The sequence below is a fragment of the Astyanax mexicanus genome, chromosome 1, assembly GCF_023375975.1.
Source record: "Astyanax mexicanus isolate ESR-SI-001 chromosome 1, AstMex3_surface, whole genome shotgun sequence".
NCBI classification, from domain to species: Eukaryota; Metazoa; Chordata; class Actinopteri; order Characiformes; family Acestrorhamphidae; genus Astyanax; species Astyanax mexicanus.
In genome coordinates this window covers 77,470,288-77,496,598 of record NC_064408.1, presented here as the reverse complement: position 1 = coordinate 77,496,598, position 26,311 = coordinate 77,470,288, and the positions used below count along the sequence as shown (strand labels likewise).

Here is a 26,311-nt window from a genome sequence, read left to right as displayed (position 1 = left end):
CAGTGAACTTTCAGTGAACATTTACTAAGGCTGGGTGCAGCAGCATTAGCATTAGCCGCTAAACGCAGGGCTAGCAGGAAGTAAATGCTGCCCGATAGACAGAGGAACCCTATCAGCTAGCCGTTCATCCCATGTAGCTTGTTTTATCACGTCAAACACACAGACTACAGTCCAATATACTCGTCTCTGAATAGCGAAAGAGCTAGCACTGTGTTAAGTAGGGCTGTAACTAAGGATTATTTTGGTAGTCGACTAATCTGATGATTATTTTTTCGATAAGTCAACGATTTTTTTTTGCCATGTCCTCCATCTCTAAAAACGTAGAAACGGAACATGAGATTTTAAATGCAGTTAAATGTCTAGATGTTGTTTACATGGGGAAAGTACTGATATTTAGTGAGTAAATATGTAATCTTTTGTGTTTGGGCACTTTTGGAGACACAGACTGAGTTTAGTGTAAACTGTGTAAGTGAATCATTTACCCATCTACTTTGTGTAATGCAGGACTGTTACTAATTAACAATTAATCAACAAAAAAACTTGCAGTTGTCAAATTTCAACAATCGACTAATCGTTGCAGCCCTAGTGGTTAACGGCTAATGCTAATGCTGCTGCACCCAGCCTTAGTGCTGGAGAAACTCACCCTTATAATGCTGTACCTCAGCAGAGTGGCTTCACTGCTACTTAATACCTGACTGGTAAAATTCATACATTAGGTGCACCAGTTTATAAGATGCATTGTCGATTTTTGAGAAAATTAAAGGATTTTAAGTGTTAGTCTGAAAAAATGTGATAATTCAAATATAATCATATTGCTGTCCATGCTGCGACATATTTATCTTTGTGATGATCATCGTAGCATGATGCAACAGTTATCAACACTAGACACTACGCTCATCTCTTGAAAAAAAGGCTGCAACCTGGCAACTAAACTCTTCATAATTCCAGAATATTAAGCTGTAAAATATGTCTGACCAGAGCAACAGGACTCTTCACACAATCACCCCCTGCCCTTGCCAGACCCTGTCTGACACTGGAGTTCACGTTTTTTGAAGAGAACGCCTCCACTCCATCGTAAAACAGATTCTTTATGTGGGTGAAACATATTTCACCACTCACATTAAAAGGAATCTCATACACATTCCATACAAATACATACATAGTCAATGAAGTTTAGAATAAGTATAGAACATTCTTTTTAATAAGTGCTATAAAATGTTCTTTAAGAAATGCCAGAAGATACGCGATTGCCTCCCAAAAGCAGCAGAACCCTCAGGGACACCTGGTCCAGATTTCTACTCTATTCTTTGTGTTGTAAATTATGCTGAAGCAAAAATCTGGACCATCTGCGGTCCCTTGAGACTGCTTTGAGAAGAACTACTTTAAATAGTGTAAAGAACCTTTTAAAAGTTTTATGTTTACATAACGCAAAGTTACATTACATTAAGTTTCTCATTTTTAATGATTTCCCTTCCCAAATACATAGATGAATCAAATTATTTTTTATGTGATTTTTTTACACTTGTCCTAAACTAAAACATAAGGATTTTTTTGCACTTTGTTGAATATAAAATCTGTTTTTAAGGCTATGAGAAGGTGCTTACTGATCTCGAATCCTAGTCCTGGCTCCCCTGCTCTGCAAATTTACGGTTTTCCCTTCTCCCAACAAACCTAAGGTTAACAAAGTATGTGTGTTAAAACATCCAGTCCAATAAAATGTACTGGACAGGGGGCAAAAAAGACCAGGAATGAAGAATGCTGCTCTAGATGGTGTGTGCTTTTCAATGGTTATGTAAGAACTGAATAAAATGTATTATTACTTGAGAATCCCTCCTATCCACGTGACTAGTCTAGATGTAAAATAAAAGAAAATAAAAAAGTTGAGTCAGCTATCAGAAGGAAGTGGGTCCTCCTAGTTGAGTTCCTGAGCTCTGAGGCACAGTATTCAATGTCCTCATTGCCCAAGGCTGCGTGGCACTGCTCTGCTGACGATGCTCTGCTCCTCTCGGGCTGGGCATTGTTAGGCAGAAAAACGAGCAATTTATTTCTCTTGCAAATGGATCAATAAAGTATAACTAACAATCAAACAGCAGCCGATTCAGCGTTTCCCTCCAGCAGAGGAGAATGTGCTATAAATGTCCCCAAAGCCTTTCAGTAAATGCAGCTTTTGCCCTCAAGGAAAGCTAAAGTCATCTCTTTGGAAATGGCTCGACATGCTGTGACAGGTCTAGAGTTGAATTCACACAATTAAAAGTGTGAGTCCCATAGAATGGAAAATGGACTCTCAACTAAACCAAGTTGTCAAAAACTGGACTATTCCAATATGGCACCATGTGTACTAAATGGCTCAATGTGCTCAACACAGTTAAAGTACTTTTAACCACATTTTTTTGTACATAAAATGTTAGATAACTTCATCAAACCCTGATTTGAGAGTTCTGAGCCCTCTGGAGATGCAGTATGGGAACACTATGTAAGCAAATCCCAAAAGAACAAGGGTTCCAGCTGGGGCCAGGCCTGGAGAACAGCTCCTGGAGCACGCCACGTCCAGAGAGAGCAACTCAGGCCTGCACTTATCCAAAAATGGCCTACCCATCTGTGGCCACTCTTTGCAAAGGCTCAGGTGTCAATTTGTCCACACATCCGTCCACAACTCTTTGTCACGCAAAGCTCAGCACAGTCCCGACACGACTCTACAAGCCATGAGCCAGTGATGATAGGACTTTCTTTTTTTTAAAGAAAGAGGATCACTGATCTCATATGACCCTTTCGGTCTTCTCTTTATATCAGGATTATTTTCTTAGATTCAAATTCCTCAGATTATTGAGCTTTACTGAGTTTTAAACTTCGCTCTACAATTTGACTTCCTCTGAAATTGTAGGCAAGGCCATTTCAAAGGCATTTGGGGCCCCAAGCAAATTGGGGCTATGCATTCTTTGTCAAAACCGAAGTTAAGACAATGTTAAACAGTGAATCTGGAAAAGATCTGTGTTTTTCTTATCTAGTTAATATAACATACAGTAATATAATGTGTAGCCAAATTATCAGCCCAAAAACAGCTGCACTAACTGTTCTAGTTTGTTACTAGCCTCAACTGCCAGGCAGGTACCCTAGCTAATATAAACATTACCCATATATTTTATTGCATGCCTACGTGCTGTTAAATTACACCATTTGTACAAGACACGTAGACCTAAACTATCCAGTGCAAATTATCACTTACTAAAGTATCACTTATTATACTTAATGATCACTGTCTTGTTTTTCTTTTCTCTTTTTCCTTTTCTGCCTTCCTGATAGATAACTCTGCTTCATGATTGCAGAGTTTTTTGATATTTTGTTGGCTGCAGGAATCACTAACCTGTTACATTCACATTACACCTGTTCTTTAAGATCATCACTGGCTTCCTGTTAAACGCTGGATTCACTTCAAGATTGTCCTAAATAACCTGGCATCTTTCTATCTCTCTGACCTTTTTCGTCCTTATAGAGCAGGGGTCACATCTGGCCCGTGAGATTGTTTAAAATATGATGGAAAAATAAAATAAAATGCCTTTCTGGCAAGATTTTGTTTACATTCCTCCCCTGTCATTCTGTTGCGCTCGGTGTGACTTTAGTTTCCACCCGTTCTCGTCTTTCTACTCGTTTTCCGGCTCCCTATCTCCTTATAGCGGCGTTTTTTTCGTGGTTGTGTCCCATTTCACTTGCTGGGGCAGCGGTAGTGTTTTTGGACCGCAAGCCTGACGACCCGGGTTCGATCCCGCGTCCCCATTTGGCCCGTCACATGATGACTTGGAAAATATCTGACCCGTGGCCAGACTCAATTGCCGACCTCTGCTATAGACCTTCCCACTCTCTCAGATCCTCTACTGCTGGCTTCTAAATGTCCCGTCAACCAATCGCCGTGGTTTCGGTGATCGGGCTTACTCCAGACTTGCTCCCCGACTATGGAATTCTCTTCCAACTGCAGTTAAGCTATCTCCCATTCTTCACATACTTCACATACCATCAAATCCCAAAACTCATGTATTCTCTCTTGCTTATGATCTTTTTCTGCTCAATGTTCTAATCTACTGATTTCCTACCTGCACTCCTGAAGGCTTTCGCTACCTCCCGGCCGCTGCGCTCCTCCAATGAACGTCGCCTCGCTTTGCCAAACAAACATTCACACAAAGCAATCCAGACTGTTCTCATACAGAGTTCCCCAATGGTAGAACAAACTACCTTCCACTACCAGATCAGGAGAATCTCTCTCTATCTTTAATAAACTCCTGAAGACAGAGCTCTTCAAAGAGCACTTACTCTCCTAACACCTCTAACAAACTAACTAATTCTAACCTCATTTCCTTCTTCCCCTCCTTCACTTCTCTATCCCTTTATTTCCCTTCGACCTCCTTTAAGCCCTGTCTAAAAATGTTTTTACCTTTAACTTCTATTACTTTGTACTTTACTATTGTAAGTCGCTTTGTACAAAAGCGTCTGCCAAATGTAATATAATGTAATGTAATGTAATTTACATAATGTAGTACTGTTGAATTGGTCCTCCACTATAAATGTTGTATTTGTATTGTCTGTGTGTTAAATATCTGTATCTTCTTTGTACTAATGATTGTAAGTGTCTTTGGGTTTTAGAAAAGCGATATATAAAAATAAAGTATTATTATTATTATTATTATTATTATTATTATATTGATTATATTATTATTGAGGCGGATTCTGATTACAGTTGTGTTGTACTTTCCTGCATTGACCATCACAGAATTTAAAGGGGTGCTCTCAAAGTTCGTCGCTGTATTTAGTTCATAATTAGTCGTTGTCCGGGAGCTCTAGTCAATTACCCCTCATGTGTCAGTAACACTACAACAGTGCTAACCATTCTGATTGTGCACTTCATAAGAGAGAACATTAGAGAGCACAACAAACAGGTCCATACATGTAGAATTTAACAGTAATACCACACATGCTTCTGCTGTTCAAGTTTAACCTCTATGGTCAAGAGAGAAAAACGATGCCAGCCCATCCTCCCCTTCACACACACCTCAAGCACTGTCATAAAAACGCCCTCGTCTCCATCTGACTATAAGACTTGTTATTTTCAGTGTAACTCTCTGCAATCTCTTTCCATTTCGCAAGAAAGAGTCACTAAACGCCAGCACACATTTCACACTTCCTCCAGTGTGAACGTACATTTTCACCTCAACTTTCTGCTTCAGCACACTTTCTGGACAGTACGCGCTGACGCCTCTCTGGCTGGTACAAGTTATCTACAAGTTAACATGACTTAAATATTTCTCTACTAAAAACAACATGGAAACAAGATCAAAGTGACTAAACATTCCCAACATAGTTGAGCGGAAAAGTCAACAGATTACCTAATAAGTTGACTCATAAAATAAAGTCAAAAGATAATTTGGAGAGTTATGTAGCAACTAATGAACCTCACATGACATTATGTGGTTATTTAGAAAGATTTTATTGAACTGAGCTTCTTTTAGGTAATTAAAATGTTACAGTATAATACACCTTCTATGTGTAACATTATATTAAATGATGCTTATTACACAGTGTCTGTCCATTTTTTTAGTTATATATTTTTTTATATAACATCGTGTATAACAAAAATCCATACAATAAAATAATTGGTATAAGTGGGCATGGCATTTTTTCTGGGGGTGGAGCAATCCTTTTGAAAAACCAAAGCCACACGGGATACTGTGCCAGCAATTAGTAAGATAATCAGGTTTTGAAAACTGGTCAGTAAAGAGTCAGTCAGGCCTGTGACAAGTGTGGTGTGTGTGGATAAATGATGGTGTGTGTGCAAGCATGAATCTGATGTTCGTAAAAATATATAATCATGTTCTTTTGTACAAATCGCTTTTTTCTCACAGTTTTGTTTAGTGTTATGCGTATATAAAGAAAACCTTGCCATTTTAGTACCCCTGTAGCATGCTGTTGCCTTGAGGCTACAAATCAATTTCTGATGTAGGCTGTGGGGGGGTGGGGGCTGGGGGGGGGGGTGGGGAGGGGGGGTTGGGATAGATTATATGAATGATAAAGTACCAGTCAAATTTTCTTGAAGAAAAGCATATGGAATTATTTAATAAACAAAAAAGAATGTTTTATATTTTCAATTCTTCAAAATAGCACTTCTTGTTTAGATGACAGCTTTGCACATATTAGCTGGATTTTCTTAGTCAGCTTTATTAGGTAGAGTCACCTAGAATAGCTTTCAGTTAACAGCTGTGCTAAACGTTTCACGAGTTAATTGCTTAGTAATTTCTTGTCTCTTAATGTGTGAAAAGGTAGGGTTGGTGGTATACAGTGAAATATCTCTATGTGAATAATGTTCTAATCCATATTATGGCAAGAACTGCTTAACTAAGTAAAGAAAAAAAATCACTTTTAAGAAATGAAGGCCAGTCAACCAGAAACATTTCAAGAACTTTAAAGTGTCCTCAGGTGCAGCCTCGAAAACTATCAAAAATATTTGGAATTCATCATGATCGCTCCAGGAAAAGAAGAGCAGAAGTTACCTCTGCTGCACAAGATAAATTTATCAGATTTACTAGCCTCATAAAAAAGCACAAGTTAACAGCATCCAGGATAAGAGCACCTAAATGCTACACAGAGTATTTTTTTTATTTACAGTTAAAATAACCCTTTTTAATTTACTACATGACTATCATAGTCTGTATGACTTCGGTATTCATTTACAATGTAGGAAAATATAAATAGATAAAAATATGAAATTATCTTTTTACTTGTACTGTATCAATGTACACTTAAGTTTTTTTTTTCTTTTACTCAAATAAATAAATTAATTAATTAATGTCATAGAGGTTGAAACCCTGTTGAACAAACAAACTAACAAAGAGAGAACCAAGTCAAATCTATGTCCATTAATATAATTAATTAATTAATTAATTATTTTTTTAATATATTTTTTTAATCAAACCTTGTGATCCCAGATTAGTAAAAATTTAGGTAATGCAACTGTACGTCTTCTACTTGCAACATTTACAGTCTATTTTCACTCCTGACATACAGTAATGTCTGTTCATCCTCCAACAGGAATCATTCTCTTACGGCTATAAATACACTAAGTGCCTGCCTCCAACATTCACTCTTCTGCATTTCAGCATGCTCTGCACTTCATTGTGTCTCACTGGCTCCTACTAATGTACAGCAACTCTGTGGACCTCATTAGGACTTCCTCCACCCTGCCTTACTGATATAAACCTCATTAAAAACTTGCAGCTGCCCACTTATAATGTTTATTGTGCATTTTTAAGATAGTGCTCGAGTCAGTCTTGTCTTCTAATGCAAAGCTTCTAAATTGGCAGACGCTCAGGTCTGATTATGAATGTAAGCTCCTGTAGCTGTGTAGACCAGGCTTTAAAGGTGAGGTGAGGACACACACATCGCACCACGTCTAGAGATTTAGGGGGTCCTCGAAGGTCTCCTTAGTGGAGTTAGTGTAAGGAGGCTGATGTCATTGCCTTTAGTGCAACGGTTGTGGGAAAACGTCTCCCAATAGGTTTCAGTGCATAATAAACCAACACCATCTGGTCGTGTTTATGAGTCAACAGGTCTGATACTCCACAGTCTACAGGGTGGCTGATGGCAAGAGCACAAACTGCATCTTAATCTGCACACAGAGAAACACTGGTCTTGGAGATGAGTCCCTATCAGTTTACATGAGGTATTTCAAGGGTACAATTACAGAGTCATGCTATCTACACTGAATGACCTTTTAAACCTTCAGGGGGTCTGTAAAGCAATGGCAACCCAACATAAAGGTGCCAAGCTGAGTTATGAGAGTACAATTAAGGCTGTAAGTGAGGAAGGTTGATATGTAATGTTTAAAGGTATCACTATATTGTTATTTTTATACTGATGTCAAATAAAAATCTGTCTACTTTAAAATCACATTATATTGAGCCTTGGAGGCATACCAACCAAATTTCAGATGCTCCACATGAATTTGTGTGGATGAATCAAGGTGATCACATTTACTACCAAAAGCGAATAACAGGTAAAAAAAATAAAATAAATAAAACAAGCATGCAATGTACAGACATGGCATAAAAACCATAAAAAAATTAAAAGAAATCACAATATTGTTGTTGACCAGTGAAGACCATGTATCTTCAAAACAGCAACTTTACAGGAAAAAACATAAAACATTCTAAACTTTCAATGGAATGTAAAAATTATTTATTTTAGTTTTTTTTTAAGATTTCTTTTGTTTCGTTCATCAATACAACCATACACAACACAATGCAAAATTACAGATTTTGGTCACTGATCTTGCATGTAAACATTTCTTCTAAAAAAAAGTCTTTTTCAAAAATACTGTCATTTAGAGCATTTATTTGCAGAAAAGGAGAAATGGCTGAAATAACAAAAGGATGCAGTGCTTTCAGACCTCAAATGATGCAAAGAAAACAGGTTCATATTCACAAAGTTTTAAGAAATCAATATGTGGTGGAATAACCCTGGTTTTTAATTACAGTTTTCATGCATCTTGGCATGTTCTCCTCCACCAGTCTTACACACTGCTTTTGGGTAACTTTATGCCACTCCTGGTGCAAAAAATTCAAGCAGTTCAGCTTGGTTTGATGGCTTGTGATCATCCATCTTCCTCTTGATTATATTCCATATTTTCAATTTGGTAAAATCAAAGAAACTCATCATTTTTAGGAGGTCTCTTATTTTTTTTCCAAAGCTGTAGTTGTCTGGGTGTCTAGTGGTACACTGGCCACTGATCTTGCATGTAAACTAATAATTACAAACCAGCACTGTGTATTTGAGGATTAATAGAATATAGGGTGGTCTGAATGGTCCAGTGGGCTAAGCTTAGTGCTGCCTCTATGATCAGGAGATCGCCTGTTCAAATCCTGTTTATGTAGCTTGCCATAAGTTGCCGAAGCCCTGAGAGAGCACAGTTGGCCGCGCTCTCTCTGGGTGGGTAGATGGCGCTTTCTCCCCTCATCCCTCCAAAGGGTGATGTTGATCAGCACGAGGCGTCTGTGAGCTGAAGTATCAGAACCGAATTGCTGCGCTTTCCTCCGAGCGCGCTGTGATGCTACTCAGCAATGCTGCATCAGCAGCAGTTGGAAAAGAAGCGGTGGCTGACTTTACATGTATCGCAGGAGGCATGTGCTAGTCTTTATCCTCCTGGTGTGTTGGGCCATGGAGTATTACAAAACACAACATTGCAATTCTAAATATATAAACTATATAAAAATTCTGCTCTTACACAATCTTTACTAATTTTGTCCACATTGCACATTCACCGATGTTACAATTATAGACAAACAAGCAGATGTCTCGTCACACAAGTCCTGATCCTGGCAGTGACGCCGGTGTGAAGTGAAGGAGCTGGCTGGCAGTGCTATATTAGGACCATGTCTAATCCACTTCAGTGTAATCTCTGTGCACTCGTTTAGTGTGTGGCACACAACACCACTTCAGCCTTGCTTTCGGCATCAAGGCCTGGCACACTCTGGCATCACACACAGCAGAAAAAGAGAGAATTCCACTTTATCTTCAGCCGGCCACACGAACCGGGACAGACAGACCCAGACCTTTGAAATATTTGTGGAGGATTGTGAGATGGTTATTGGATGGACTTTACATGGAATATTCCTGCATGAAATATGTACATCATGCTGACTTTAATGACGAATCATTTAGAAGCCTTTTTGAGAGAAGATGAAATAAAAATGTCCAGCAGAGCTCAGTCAAGCAGCTAATATGGCACCTAACTATGTGTGTCATTTAGGATGAGCCACATTGTATTAATCCATGGTTTTTTATGTAAGTTTAAAGATTGATAAAGATTGGTATGTGTTCTAACACTTCAGTTCTCAGCTGATTAGCCAAATAAGCTATTAAATGTTTAGTTAAATGTCTATTAGTGTTTTAAACCAAAACCTGAATAGACAAACAGTATTTATTTCCCTTAGAATAGGTATTTTTAATTTAGCTTTAGTACAATATTAACTAGCCAATCAAAGTATTTTAGATGCTTTTTTAAAGTCTGTTTTTTTGTGGAACAGCAGTTCTAAAATAACAAATAATTGAATGTGATGATCTAGATCAATAGTTTTTAATTGTTAGATCAGTTTTACATTGTTGTTTAGTTTTCTTATTTTTATGGAATGATCTGCACAGATCTGTTCATTATTGTGTGCAAATCTATTTTTAATTGCTTTTTATATATTATTTGAAATGTATGTAATATATATATATATATACTCGCATTCAGCTCTTCCTACACTTTTCAGTCTCCGGACTACATTACCCAGAACGCACCACACATGGACTTCACTTGCTCACATGATCACATGACTCTGCACACGGCACTTTCAGGAAGTAATCTGTGTAATTAGCTTCACCTGTGCTCCCCTGTATATAGACCCCTTCAGCCCTCTCTCTCACTGCTGAGTATTGCTTTGGCTTGTCCTGCTTTACAACGTGTTTCCCTTGCTCTGTTTGTTTTCTTGTTTACAACCATTTTTTCGTATACCTCGACTCTGCCTTTCGCCTGCCCTACGTTGCTGTATGTTGCCTGTGTTTTTGACCCTGGACTCTCTCTCGTTTATGGTATGTCATTCCCTGTTGGCTCCTGTTTACTGGCATTGACCCTGCTTGCTCTGACTACTCTTTGTATCGCCCCTTTACTGAATAAAGCTGAATATACACAGTATGCAATTACTGATTAAGGGGTTAAACACATATTATGCGTGCGAGAGTACAGTAACCAAGTATCAACCAGCAGATAAGATGGTAAGATGATGTTTTCCAACATATCATGCAAGCTGCATGTCAAGTATGCTGTTGCATATCTGTGTATATAGATCATACTCATCAGACAATGTGCTTTTTGTGGTCATTAACAGATTTGCCCTTCTAAGCCACAACAGTGCTTTCCAAAAACTCTGCAACTCCCAAACCTGCCTCCATATGTTCCAGCACTCGTTCTCACGCCTGTTCTGAGAGAGAACTTTCTCTTTCATCTACAGGCCCTCTGATATGACCTTCTGACCGGACAGTTTTTTTCACACTCCCACTTGCTGTCAGACACTCAGAGAGAAAAATGTGTCTGGTATTCCAAAGGAGCTTCTTGGAATTCCAGCAGCCTGGGAATGGGGTCGGTCTCGAGCTGGCAAACACAGCCTGCTTTGATGCTAGCTTGAAAAACGGCCAAATTCAATGTTCAAACCGGGCATTCTATAGCCGAAACCACCAGACAAAGTAATACACTGTTTATGTCACCCAAAGAAAATGTTGATGTAATCTTCATGCAGTGTTACAGTCAATAATAGTGGCCTGAACCATTAGCTTTTGAATACGACCATACCTTTCCCATCCCGGGGCTGTCTTTGACCTTTGCACCGGCCCTCAGCAGGCATGGTGGGACAGGTGGAGGCGACACCTGCAGGGTGGCACTGAAACCCTCGGTGTAGAAGAACGGCTCGTCCGGGTCAGGGGGAGAGGGGGGCGGAGGGGGGTGCGGCTTCTTCCGCTTGGAGAGGTTCAGCTTCTGAGCAGCCCTGCAAAAAAAAATGCAACAATATTAACTGAACAATAATAACTAGTGATGAATAGTTCAATCAATTACAGGAGACTCCTTCTTTCCATGAGGTGCAGCAGGTATTTTAGGACTATATGTTTCCATCTTTGGCTCATATTTTCATGATGTTACTCAAAGCCATCTATAGTCATCTATCCATCTATTGTGGTATAGTCATTAATACCACCTTAACCTTTAAAAATATCATACGTACACCTTAAAATTTTCACACTGTACTACTGTCTGTTGCATGTTTATAAGATCATATATACTAAAATGTAAACTTACTAAGTTTCAGCATTAGATATACTCATTATCTCTACTGACAACTCTGTAGATCAGTGTAAAAATCTCTAAACACAGGACAGAGTGGGAGTGGTGTAATTTCACACCACACCAGAGGGGGCAGTATATACCTCATGCAAGAACTGTAAATGTGACAACACAAATTAAGATGGACAGGAAAATAATTGGTCTCTGTGTGTGTGTGTGTGTGTGTGTGTGTGTGTTCTGGTACTACTTGTATCTCTGTGATGACTAAATGTTCTCAACATTACAAATTAGATCATGTAAAGACTGGACTTCTGAAAAATCATTTTTTTTATTATTATGTAAAAAAAATAGATACTGATCTTAGATACTGTGGTTAAGTTTGGTTTGGGTGTAGATGAACAAATTTAGGTGCATGTTACGAAAAAAGGGGTTTAGGATTAGGTTTGGAAGTAGGTTACAGAGGTTGAATTTAGCCTTAAGTTTAGGTGCATGTTATGAAAAAAGGGTTTATTCTTAGGTTTGGGAAAAGGTTACCAAGGTAAAGTTAAGAGTTATGTTTAGGTGCATGTTATAAAAATGGATTTAGGTTTAGATTTAGGTTTGGTAGAAGTTAGCGAGGTAAAGTTTAGGCTTAGAGTTTAGATACATGTTACAAAAAGGAGTTTATGGTTAGGTTTGGGAGTAGGTTATAAAGGTTAGGTTTAGGCTTAAATTTGCGTGCATGTTAAAGAAAAGGGGTTTTGGGTTAGGTTTGGGAGTAGGTAACCAAGGTTAAGTTTAGGCTTAGGTTTAGGTGCATGTTATGGAAACAGGGTTTAGGGTTAGGATTGGGAGAAGGTTACATAGGTTCAGTTTATGATCTGTAGGTATAGGACATTAAGGTTAAGAGTAAGAATAGGTTTAGGAGTAAAGCACTGAAAAGAAATGTTTAGGTTAAGATTTGGTGTTAGTAAGTTTACCGTAGGAAAGGGGTTAAGTTTAGAGTTAGCTTTATGTGTAGGTGTAGAATTACTTGGCTAGAATAAAAAATAAATACATAGCAGATTTATTTATACTAAATATAAATATATAATCTGAACCTAGAAAAAAATTTTTTGTTGAAACCTTGGCTTTAAATAAAATATTCCTAAACTTGGCTTCCATTAAAAGTAACAGGTTCTCTCTCTCTCTCTCTCTCTCTCTCTCTCTCACACACACACACACACACACTCCTTCGTCTTTTATCAACCCACTTCCTACAGTGCAGTTTCTTCAGGGGTGCAAAATCACAGAATACACTGTGTAATTACAGCCTCCGTGAAGGACACAGGGGGAGGCCCTCCCGGGATTTGTGTGTGTGTATTTTCGAAAGAGAGCGAGGGACTGTATATGTGTTTGTGTGTGTGTGTGTGAGAGAGAGAGAGAGAGAGAGAGAGAGAGACAGTGGGTGTGCATGTACACTGTGTATCTGTGTGTATGTAAGAAAGAGATATATAAAAGGAAAGAGGAGAATGAGAGAAAGAGAGACTGAGAAAAACCAAGAGAGAGACAGAGAGAGAGAGAGAGAGAGTAGAGGTAGAATGAAAGAGTGAAGGAAGGAAAGGGAAAGGGAAGGAGGGAGAAAATAACTCATACATATTTTCTCATATATATTCCTGTTGTTGTTATGGTTAATATGAAACTGAACTGATTTGAGAAAAAGAGGAATATAGTGGCAGGCATGTGTGTGTGTGTGTGTTTGTGTTTTGGGGGGTGTGTTGCCCTAGCTCGGGATGAACTGAGGGAGTGAGAGTATGATGAGACAGAAAGACAGAAAGAGAGCAAGAGAGAGAAAGAGTGAAATCCAATCAAGTGTTGGAACATTTGTATGGATTAGGAGAATATAATTTAGTATTATATTGAGCAATATAACATTATACTTTAAAATATAACTTTAAAGTTCAAGAATTTCCCCTCGGGGATCAATAAAGTATCTATCTATCTATCTATCTATCTATCTATCTATCTATCTATCTATCTATCTATCTATCTATCTATCTATCTATCTATTATACAATATACACACAGAGACACAAGACTAGAATATAATATATTTGATTGGGCAGTGAAGGGTAGTGTATAGATAGTATAGAATAGTATATGGTGTGGTAGAGTATAATTTAGTATAGTTTAGTAGAGTAGAGTAGAGTACACTGTAACACGATGTGATGTGCTATACTATATAGTTCAATAAACTATGGGACCTGGAAAAGTGTACAGTATAAAGTTTATATAGTATAGCATAATGTAGGGGCAGGGTATATCAGTATAGCATATTATAGTACGGTTTAAGGTGAGGTATTATTGTACCGTATAGCTTGATATACTATAACATAGTATAGCATTGTATAAGATGATATGATGTAGTATGGAATAGTATAGAATAGTATATGGTATGGTGTGGTAGAGCATAATATAGTATAGAGTAGAGAACAGTGTAGTTTGATGTGGTAGAGTAAAGTATAATAAAGTATAGAGTAGAGTACAGTATAGTATGCTGGGGTGTGGTATAGTATACTATAGTTCAGCATACTATAGGACCAGGAATAAGCCCATAGTAGGGTAAGGTATTACATTACATTACATTTCATTTGGCAGACGCTTTTGTCCAAAGCGACTTACAATAATGAAGTACAAAAGTAATAGGAATTTAGATAACCCATTTTTAGATAGGGCTTAAAGGAGGTCGAAGGGAAATAAAGGGATAGAGAAGTGAAGGAGGGGAAGAAGGAAATGGGGTTAGAAGTAGTTAGTGTGTTAGAGGTGTTAGGAGAGTAAGTGCTCTTTGAAGAGCTCTGTCTTCAGGAGTCTCTTAAAGATAGCGAGAGATTCTCCTGATCTGGTAGTGGAAGGTAGTTTGTTCCACCATTGGGGAACTCTGTATGAGAACAGTCTGGATTGCTTTGTGTGAGTGTTTGGCAAAGCGAGGCGACGTTCATTGGAGGAGCGCAGTGGCCGGGAGGTAGCGTAAGCCTTCAGGAGTGAGTGCAGGTAGGAAGGAGCCTGTTCTGTCATCACCTTGTAGGCGATTGTAAGAGTTTTGAATTTGATGCGAGCATCAACTGGTAGCCAGTGGAGCTCAATGAGCAGCGGGGTGACATGAGCCCGTTTTGGCTGGTTGAAGACCTTGCACCAGGAGTTGGGTGGCCTGTTGCGTCAGAAACTGTCTAATTTTCCTGATGTTATAAAGCGCGAAGCGGCAGGATCGAGCAACCGAGGCCACATGGTGCGTGAAGGAGAGTTGGTCATCAACCATAACACCCAGGTTCCTAGCAACCTTTGTCGGTGAGAGAGAGAGAGTCGATGCTTATAGAGAGGTTGTGTTGAAAAGATGGTTTTGCTGGTATGACCAGAAGTTCAGTCTTTGAGAGATTTAATTGAAGGTGATGCTCCTTCATCCAAGAGGATATGTCAGAGAGACACGACGATATCCGTGCAGAGATTGAGTTATCTTCAGGTGAGAATGACAGGTATAGCTGGGTGTCATCAGCAAAGCAATGGTAGGAAAAGCCATGTGAGTGGATAACCTGACCAAGAGAGGCAGTGTATATTGAGAAGAGAAGGGGACCCAGTACCGAACCCTGGGGAACCCCAGTGGATAGGGAGTGGGCTGAGGACAGCTGTCCTTGCCACGACACCTTGAACGAGCGCCCAGTGAGGTACAGTAATATACCATAGTATAGTACTGTTTAAGATTATGTAATGTGGTATAGTTTATTAATTACATATAAGGTAGTATACTGTGCAATAGTATTGTATAGTATGCAATGAAACCGTAAACCATATTATATTATTGTATAGAACAACTTGGTATTGTATAGCATAGTATAAGACGATGTGTAGTATGTAGTATGGTGAAGCATAGAATAGTATATGATGTGGTGTGGTAAAGTGTAATATAAAGTAGAGTGGAGTACAGTATAGTATGATTTGGCATGGTATAGTATACTATAGTTCAGTACACTATAGGACCAGGAATAATCACCCTTAGCATTTATATAGCATTTATATAGTATAGCATAGTATAGTATAATACTGTTAAAGATGATGTAATGTGCTAAAGTATACTTTAATTAAGCATAGTGTAGTGTAGTATAGTAATCTATAGTATAGTATGGAATTGTAAACCGTATTATATTATTGTATAATATGGCATGGTATAGTATAACATGGTATAGTATTGTATAAGATGATGTGATGTTGTACAATATACTATGGTTCAGTATAGGGTAGTGTAGCATGTTACAGTATATTATAGCATAGTACTGTTTAAGATGGTGTAATGTGCTAAAGTATACTATAGTTAAGTATAGTGTAGTGTAGTATAGTATTCTATAGTATAGTATGGAATATTATTGAATAATATGGCATGATATACTCTGCCATAGTGTAGCATTGTATAAGATGATGTGATGCTATATAGTATACTATAGATCAGTATTAGGTAGTGTAGTATGTTGTAGTATGGTATGTTTGAGTATGGTATGCTATATATAGTATTCTATAGTATTGTACAGTATAAAGTAATGTGGTACATAATGCAATAGATCAGTATTGGTACTGATTATGGTATAATATAGCATACTATATTATTGCATAAGATGATGTGATATGTGATATAGTATGCTAGTATAGTTTAGTATAGAATAATATAGTATAAGATAGTATGCATATGTAATAGCTTGGGTAATTCAAGGTAGTGTATTATATCATAATACAGTATATAGTAGTGTTGAATAATATTAAATACTTCAGTTTATTATATGGTTGTGTAATATATTTTTAGTTTGATACACTGTAGTCTAGTTTAGTATAGTTCAGTATAATATGTGGTATGTATATCTGTACTGGATGAAATGTGTTAAGAGAAATATTGTAAGAGAGAGAGATAGAGAGAGAGAGAGTAATATACAGTGTATATGTATAGTAATATAGAGTGTAAATGAGAGAGAGAGAGCAGTAAAGGAAACCACACAAGATGAGAACCTGCAACATTTAGTATGACAAATATTTGTGGTGTCACAGAGTCGCAATAAAAATGCGAAAACAGATAGAAGGTGAAATAATCCCAGCAGACTCTCACAGGGCTCTGCTCTTCTCTACTGGCAGAACTATTGAATTTCCATCAGAGGTGTGAATGAGGGTGGGAGACTGTGGAGGAGGGAGGGCAATCAGATGAAAACAAGGGCAGAATGAAAAGAAGAGAGAGAGACAGAGGAGAGAGGAGGCGGGATTTCTTGCCCCAGACCCACCTCTGGAGACAAAGCCTTCCCTGTGTGAAATCTCACCTAGCTCATGCATGCACACACACTAACACACACACACACACACACACACACACACAGTACAGAGAAGTACCCACGCCCACTCATGGGACTGTGCCAGGCAGCACAGCAAGCTTCTGAAGAGCTCTATACTCTCTCCAAGTAGAGCAGCATCTACTGCACCACATAAAGCAAGCAGATCTGACTGACATCACTGCACACACACACACACACACACACACACACACAGAAAATTGAGATGCTAGGGTGCTCGCTGACCCGTGTGGGATAAAAAAAGCTAACAGCATGCTAGACTGAGTTCAGACACGCTAGGCTAGGCTTTGCTGAGACGCAGCCACCTGTTAAATCCCCCTCCTGTGACAACACATGCACCAGTGCAGAGGGACCACTCTCTCTTTTTTTTTTTTTTGTGAAACAACTGGGAGCAACATCTACAAAACTCCTTTACAAGGTTAACCTCTTCAAAGGGCACTGGAGGACTTAGACAGAAACTCTAAGAGGGATAGCAGTATGTATATGTAAAAATAACAAAAATAAGCAGTTGGTCATGAGAGACACGTGGTTTCTGAAAGACGTGGATTAAGCCTGTTGTTGGACTTTATTTTAGTGGTGTTTCACTACTAAAAAACCCCAAAGGCTGAGCTTAGGCTTCATTCAGGTCTGAGAAAAGCTCAAGTGTCAGGAGCTTAAGAGGTTCCAGCAAGACCAAATAGTAGCTCATGTATTCAAAATGTGTCCAATCAAAAAGAGTCTTTCAATCCATTCCAATCATAAAGTAAAGGTAAAGCTTTTGGAAAAAAATAAAACACAGAAAACAAAACACGGATGACAAATGAGTTAACATGGGCCTGACCCATGAAACCAGGTAAAAAAACACACTAAAACCAACCAAACCAAGTGTACTCACAGTTCTCTCCAGTCCATTGTCTCTTTTTAGAGTTCATTCCAGCCAGAAACTGGTGGCGACACCTTGTTCCTCATCTGTTCCACACCTTTGCCTGAGCATCCCATGGTTTCCTACACATCCAAGGCGGAGTCGAGCAGGGGGTAGGAGGCGGCTGAGTCAGGGGTGGGGGTGAAAGGTGTGTGCCGGAGGACGGGGCTTTCATCAGAGACTCAGGTAAGCGGGACGGGAAGCAGATGGAAAAACCGTACGGCGGCGTGGGAAAACGCAGAGCAGAGAGCTCATAATGAACCCGGAAAAGTTTCCCAGCGGGAAGTGCAAATCCTGGAGAAGAGCATTGTGGATGTGAAACAGGTGGGATCTGCTGCGTTAGCGCCGGTTAGGTCCAGGAAGCTGTTCCTAATATGTGCTGAGAATTGTGTGTAAAAGAGGAAGCTTTCCTGAAGACCACTTTTTTCCACCTGTCTTGAGTAGGTTTTCACTAGAGGCTCCAATCGAGACACCAATTATCCATTTATCTTATCCATTTACCCATCTCTGCACATGTCAGTCACTTATCATTCTTTTCTTTCTCTCTCTCTTTTTCTCACTTTCTCTTTTGCTTGCTCACTCACTCTCTCATTCACTCACTCACTTTCTCTAATACCTCACTTCCTTCAGCGCACACTCCTGTCTACTAGTTCACTACCATATAGTAAACTGCACCTCACACAGTACTATAAAAGTGAAACCACAGAAAATTATACTTCACTATTTACCGTACTACACTATACTAACAATCCTGTACTGTCAAACTATTCCATACTCCTTAATCTTTCCACTTTCTCTCTCTCTCTCTCTCTCACTTCTTTTCTTTCTAAAAACCCTCAGCTCACCCCTGGGTTCAGTCTAGGATGCGAAGACTAGTGCCTCTCTTCCTCTTCTTCTTTTCTCTCTCTCTCTCTCTCTTCCTCTTTCTCTCAGTTGCTTCCCTCTCTCCCTGCTCTCTTTGCTCTCGCTGAAGGATGACAGAAGTCCAGGAGGGCGGAAAAGCCCACAGCGGAACAGCAGGTCCACCAGGAGGTGGGAAAAGGAGGCGATTCCCGCCGCCGCTGTTGCTGGGAAACCCTGGCAGAAGTCCAACGGTCCCTCCTCTCCTTCCTCTTCTCTTCGCTCCCTCTCTCTACTCCCTCTCCGCTCCACGTCTTCTTCAATCTGCGCGTCGCTCTCACCTTCTTGCTCTCTCTCTCTCTCTTTCTCTATCTCACTCGCTCCTTCTCCTCCCAGCCCAGCCCCCTTCCTTCCCACTCACTTCTCAGCCGCAGCAGCAGCACCAGCAGCAGCAGTGCACAACTGCAGCGCAAAGCCACTCTGATAGGCAGTGTGCTCTTCACACACACACACACACACACACACTTACACATGTGCTTTCCGTCTCGCACCAGCATATGCACACACACACACACACACACCTACCCACTTTTCTCTCAACCCTCCAAACACACACTTCACTCTCATATATATATATACGGCACATACGCCCGCGCGTGCCCTCACGTCGTATGACATGAATACTTCATGAGCATAGAGAAGCCCTCTCAACTTATTCTGCTGGACTTCAAAGAGATTAGGTTAGTGTGTGAGTATGTGTGTGTGTGTGTGTGTGTGTGTGTGTGTGTGAGTGTGTGTGTGTGCTTACACTAGCATATAAATCTACTCACAACACTTTCCTACTACAGTCAGAGACAAAAGAGCATCCTAGATAACAATACACAGCATTACAGGAAATGAAAGGGTGTCCATAGAAAGAAAAACAAAAAACAAAGAAAGCCAGAGAGTGGTCCACACATTAAAGCTGCCGAGACGGATGAGAGCATGATTACAGCAGGATGGATGGCAGCACTGATGGATAAATCAATGTGCAGACAGAGAAGACAAAGAATGTGCATGGATTAGAGGGCTAGGTGAGTTATGACATGTTAATGAAGGCAGCAGTCATCAGGCACTAAGGCACTCAATAGTTCTGATTAGGGCATCGGGTGCATTGTGAATTGTGAAGAACTTGGCGATTATGATATGTATCGCGATACAGGGGTTATGATTCAATATATATTGCAACATATAACATATAGCATATATTGCAATTGTTTAAATTCCTAATTTTAGGAAAACTGTCATAGTGTAAAAATACTCTGAAAAGTATTTACTTTTAACTTTTTATCCAATCAGAACTGTGGGATCTGTAGGCAGAGTACAACTTTTGGTTGGATTTTAAACAAAATACAACCACTGTCTAATTAGGGCTGCAACGAATGATTATTTTAATAGTCGACTAATCTGATGATTATTTTTTCGATGAACATGAGATTCAAAAGACATTTAAATCTAAGTCTAGATGATGTTAAAAGTACTGATATATACTTTTAAATATGTAATCTGTTGTGTTTAGGCACTCTTGGAGAGACCAACTAAGTTTAATTTAACCTGTATGAGAGAGCAGTTTACCCAGCTTCCATTGCGCTTCTGTCCCCAGCACTTTGTGTAATGCTGTACTGTTACTATGTCTGACACCAAAAAAATAGAAAAATAAAAAATAATAATTTAATTTTTAATTTTGAAACTGTATTGCAAAACAAAATATTGTGATACTTCAATATATCAATATTTTCTTACACCCCTAGCTCTGATAGTGCTTTTAATACCAGTGCAGTTTAAAGTGTCTCAAAACTGTTGACCCTTTGAACCTGGCAGACAGATATTGCCATTGTTTTACAATACTAATACTTAATATACTTAATACTTAATTACCCAATTATTAAATTATCCTCTACACAGTTATTTACATATGTAACAATACACTTATTGTAAAAGTCATAGCAAGGATAACAGTATGTATATTGATCATAGAGTGTTACCTCAGAGGGTGGCTTAGGAACACACACAACCGTGTAATTTGCTAGATGTTATCTTGAGTGAGGCTGAACACCGGCCAATGTGCTCATGGCAAGGTGACCAGTATTATGGGCTTTTGATTTAGGGCTGATGGGTGGATTAGTGGGAGGGTGGGAGGACATTTCTTACCAAAGGTTGCACAAGCATCACATGAGTACAGGGAATATGTCAAAGAAGGCATTATCGGTGGGTCCTACCTGATATCACTGGGCAATGGGCAGGAATACCTCCTAGATAGGGCTTGAATTCATCATAGCATACCACACACACTCATTCACTCACACCTAGGGGCTATTTAAAATAGCCAATTCTCTTATAATGTGTGTTTCTGAGAAGTGTGCGTGGGGGGCTGCTTTACCTGGAATAAATCCACCTGGATGCATCAGGAAAAACATCTACTGTCTCACACATGGTTTTATTTTAGTAATAATTTAACCCAGAACCCTAGGTCTTTAGATCTGTGTGCATCATTGAACACATTAACAGACATATGCTGAAGGTTTATAAAATCTGAGATTGTTATAACCGATAATGATAATCAGGGATTGTTTTTCCAAAATCACAATCCATCTAAAAGCGAACGCTGGCAGAACACTGATGTCTGAAGAACCTAAGAAATTCTATTGATTCCAAAGATCTAATCAGAATGTCATCTCGCACAAAAGGATGACTGAGAGTCTGTGGACTCTGCCATGTGTGCACCCTGGAAACAATCCCAGTCCAGCCACTGTCACCACTCCCTGGTGCTTACTAATGAGCCTATTGGTCAACCTGACAGTGCTTGAAGCTGCTGCTAGATTGCTTAGTTTGAGGGAAAAAAATACTTTTATATGACTCACACCAAAGTCCTTAGTTCATTCGGCAGCCATGTTTGAAATGCCAGCGGGCAGTTATTTTCAGTCACAGACCAGCTTCCAATCTTTTTTAATAGGGTTAGACCAAAACACTGGAAACGGTATTAAAGGTCACGTTTCTGTTTTAAAAATATATTTAAATTCACTGATTTGGCTTGATAATGCACAAACAAACTAGATTTTTTTGGCTTGTTAGGGCTGCTGCTCTTGTGCACATCTCCACATTAAGGGGGCTTTGCCCACTAGCATACTGACCCTTCTTCACTCTCTGCACAACCAGAAAGCTGTTTGACTGTTTTTGTTGAAACATTGGACTTTATTCGTAAACAGACACCATGTTCAGAGTTACAAAAATTCACATTTATATTTCAACCAGTGGCTGATCTCCTCATTAATAATGTCTATGATAACATTCACTTCATTATTAACTCCTTTTTGTGACTCAAAGCAACTATTATTCAAAAACCATCATTCCATGTTACACAGTTTGCTAACTTTACAATTTCACCCTCAAACTGTCAGTTATAAAGATCTCTAACTATATATTCTATTTCTGCCTGTTTTTTTTTTCCTGTTGACTCATTTGGATTCTACCATCTATGCAATCTGAGAACAATACAGTATATTCCTTTTTTATTTCATTCTAGCAAATCTCTGTTCCTTATTAAGTCTTCTCATACATAAAGCCCTTTATATAGAGTAGGACAAGCAAGAGAAGACAAAAACAAAGACAGAGGGTGACAGTTAAAGGTGAATGGCATGACCGAGGCTCAAACAACAAGCCTCTTGCTCAATAGTCTTTTCAAGGTTTGTCACATTAGCGAGAGTCATTCTTCTATCCTGACAGTCATTAGGTGGAGCGGTCAGTCATTAGGTGGAGCGGTCACTGAGGTGCCATTAGCTTGTTTGGTCTCCAAGCACACTTTCACCGCAGCCTTAAGGCTAATTACTTGGATATGTCTAATCATCAACCAAGTGTGACATCCTGACTTCTCTAGTTTTCCATTGCTTTTGTCCACCGTGGATTTGGATCAGATCAACACATTGAACAAGACAATGCTTGATTTAGTAGCAATCACAGTTACGATTCATTATAAAATAACTGCTAAAGGGGATAAATTGGAGCAAAATCACAAAATGAACCTTATTTTCAAGACAACTCAAAAGACAACTCAGATAGTTTAAGATTAGGCCCCAAAATTCTGAGTATATCTAAGGGGGTTTTCACACCTGTAGTCTGAATCAGTTGATGAGTTTGTTTACGTTTGGAGCGTTTTCTGCCTCTGTTTGGTTTGGTTTCACACAGGCATAAATCTAAACGCACCAAGATGTGCACCAATAAACCGGCTGTGTCCTCTGATTGGTCAGAGCTGTCTGACGTGGGAGTAAATATAAATATACGAAAAAAGAAAACATCAAGAAGATTCTGTGCTTTAACACTGAATGCTAAAACGCTGCACTTTCAAACAAAGTGTTTGAACTTGCGTCACGTGGCTGTGAGCAGTGAACGCAGCACAGACCGTGTGTGTAAACAGTGTTTATTCATAGCTGTGGTAATTAGCGTTATCTGGCTAATATATCAGATTAAATTGCATCTTATCAGCAGTTTAGCGGAAATAAGGGCGTTTCCATACCAGCAGTATATTTTGGTCCGGTTAAAACAAACTCTGGTCCGTGTGTAACTTTAGTGCGGTTTGATTAAGCAGGTGTGAAGACAGTAATTGCACTCAGGTGCAGATCAAAAGGACTGGACCGAGACCAGCTAGTGAAAGTGGTCTCGGTCCGGTACCAAACGAACTCTGCAGTGGTTCGTTTGTGGTGAGAACGTGATCCGGTCTCGATCCGACCCATCTTTCAAATATACTCCTTTTATTTGAACTGAAATGCTGATAAGGTGCAGTTTTAACTGATATTTTAGCCAGATAACACTAATTACCACAGCTATGATGCTGGGTCCATGCACACTTGGTCTGTGTTTGAAAGCGTAGCTTTTCAGCGCTTAGTGTTAAAGCACAGATATACGCGCTGGAACAATCAGCTTATAGCTTCGACCAATCAGAGGACACAGCCTGCTCGCGTGGTTTGTTGGTGCGTTTAGGTTTATGTCTGTGTGAAACCAAACCAAACAATGGGAGAAAACGCTCCAACTAAACAAACTCATCAACTGATTCAGACTAGAGAAACGAACTACATGTGTGAAAACAACCTAAATGGACTATATTTAATAGTTGTGTCGGATCGAGACCGGATCACGTTCTCACCACAAGCGAACTGCTCCAAAGTTCGTTTGCGACTAGACAGAGACCACCTCCTCTAGCTGGTCTCAGTCCGGTTCTTTTGATCCGCACCCGAGTGTGATTACTGTTTTCACAACTACTCAACAGAACCGCACTAAAGTTACAAAAGGACCAGAGTTCGTTTTAACCGGACCAAATACTGCCGGTGTGAAAACTATCTAAATCAATGAAATAATCTTCATGGAACCAAAAGCAGTTTTTTTATGGCACTGCTCCAAAGGCTCTTTTTCTTCAGTAATTGTGATTGATATGAACGGAAGGACATGCCAAGGAAACACACCTAACTGGACAGGGTTGACCCTCTGGCCTCTCCCCCCCAAGAAAGGTCAGCATCAGAAGGGGCTTACTGCAGCCTTAAGTCCTTAACTGGATGGTGGGAGCTATTTCAAAAGCAGAATTTAATCAGGCAACTGTGGCTTAAAACAGATGCTTAAAGCAACAGGAGCACTGAGTGTCTGATAAGAGGTCATACGTCAGCTTTCTAAAAGGGAGACCTAAATAGAAAATGGATCCAATCCAGCTCTGTGAATGAGAGAGAGATGAAGTGTCCAGGTGCAATAATATCTATCATTGTGAGGGATGGAGGACTTGACGGCAAGAAAATGGAACGGCGGTTAAGTCCTGCTCTTTAATTAAGGCTTCAGATATTCTTTTTTCTTGTTTGTTCTGAAGCCACCATTCACCTATCACATGATGTATGGGGATATATATACGTCCATTTCAGCACTGCTTCATGAGGGTGTTCTAGTAGAGCTGTAGGAGAGTAGATACGATCGCATTTCTGGGGAAGGAAGTGTTGGATGGTTGAGTGAGTGGGATAACAAGGTGGAAGACAAAGCTTTATAAAATATATGTCATGAATTTGACTTTAAATATGGATAAAACTCCCTACCGAGATGGAAAGAACGATGGGAGATACGTTGGATAGGTAGGATAGAAGGTTTAAAGAGAAACACCTCAGCTGTGATGCAACATGACATGAAAAGCTCCATATCTTTCCATCAATTCCTTTGACAGTTACTTTCTGTAGACTGACAGAGAACAGAGCTCTCTATCTAAACAGAGGAGTTGAAGGTTTTTTGAAGGAGTCTGTTCTAGCCACATGACCTCACACTACAGTGTTCATAGAGTTCCAGTTGTTCCAGTATAAAAATATAACTTATTTGGTTATATTTCTTACTCATCTATTGTTGGCACTGTAGGGTGAAATACATAAAATTACACACATCTGTTGTGTGTTCAAAATGGTATTGAAAGTTATATTCTATTATATATGAAGTTTTTAAGATAAACAAATAAAATAAATTCATGAAAAAACACTAATGATGCATTAGGATAGGGTTAGGTTTAGATGAGGTTAAAGTGTAGATTGAATTATAGGTTAATCTTAGGTTTATATGTAGATTAAAGTTTAGAAAAAGGTTAGGTTTGGAATAGGTTTGGGAGTAGATTATTGTGTGAGTTAATGTTAAGTTTAGGTAAGGTTTAGGTGTAGGTTATAGTAAAGGGTGAGGTTAGGTTTTGGTGTTGATTAAGGTGTAGAGTAAGACTAAGTAAAGACCAGGTTTTGGTGTAGATTATGATAAGTACTACCACTATGATCAGGAGTTTGCTGGTTTGAATCCTGCTCATGTAGCTTGCCATTAGCTGCTGGAACTCTGAGAGAACACAACAGACCTTGCTCTCTCTGTGTGGGTAGATGGAGCTCTCTCCCTACATCACTCCAAAGGGTGATGCCGATCAGCACGAGGCGGCTGTGAGATGATGTATCAGAACTGAGTCACTGCGCTTTCCTCCGAGTGCAGTGTGATGCTACTCAGCAATGCTGCATCAGCAGCAGCTCAAAAAGAGGCGGTGGCTGACTTGTGTTTTGGAGGAGGCATGTGCTAGTCTTCACCCTCCTTGTGTTGCTACTAGTAATAGGGGGAGTCCTAATAAGTGGGTTGGGTAATTGGCTGTGTAAATTGGGGAGAAAATGGGAAAAAATAGAAATAAAATGTTTAAAGATGAAGTTTAAGACTAAGTAAAGACTAGGTTTTGATGTCAATTATGGTATATGTTAGGGTTGAGTTAAGGTTAGGTGTATGTGTATATTAATATGTAGAATAAGATTAGGTAAAGACTAGGATCAGGTGTAGATAAATGAGTAAGGTATGATTATTTTAGTT

At 39.3% G+C, this 26,311-nt stretch overlaps 1 protein-coding gene across 3 annotated transcripts in view; it reads right to left on the bottom strand.

The window, feature by feature from the left end:
* kif26aa (kinesin family member 26Aa) overlaps positions 1-26,311 on the bottom strand; it is a 95,569-nt gene that overhangs the window by 26,959 nt on the left and 42,299 nt on the right. For 2 of the 3 annotated variants that reach the window (XM_049483550.1, XM_049483561.1), the window contains exon 3: positions 11,369-11,561. In XM_049483550.1, the coding sequence (XP_049339507.1) occupies positions 11,369-11,561 (193 nt within the window). Of the gene's footprint in view, positions 1-11,368; positions 11,562-18,064; positions 19,411-26,311 lie in introns of those variants that run through there. The other variant, XM_007258211.4, reaches the window with a different exon arrangement.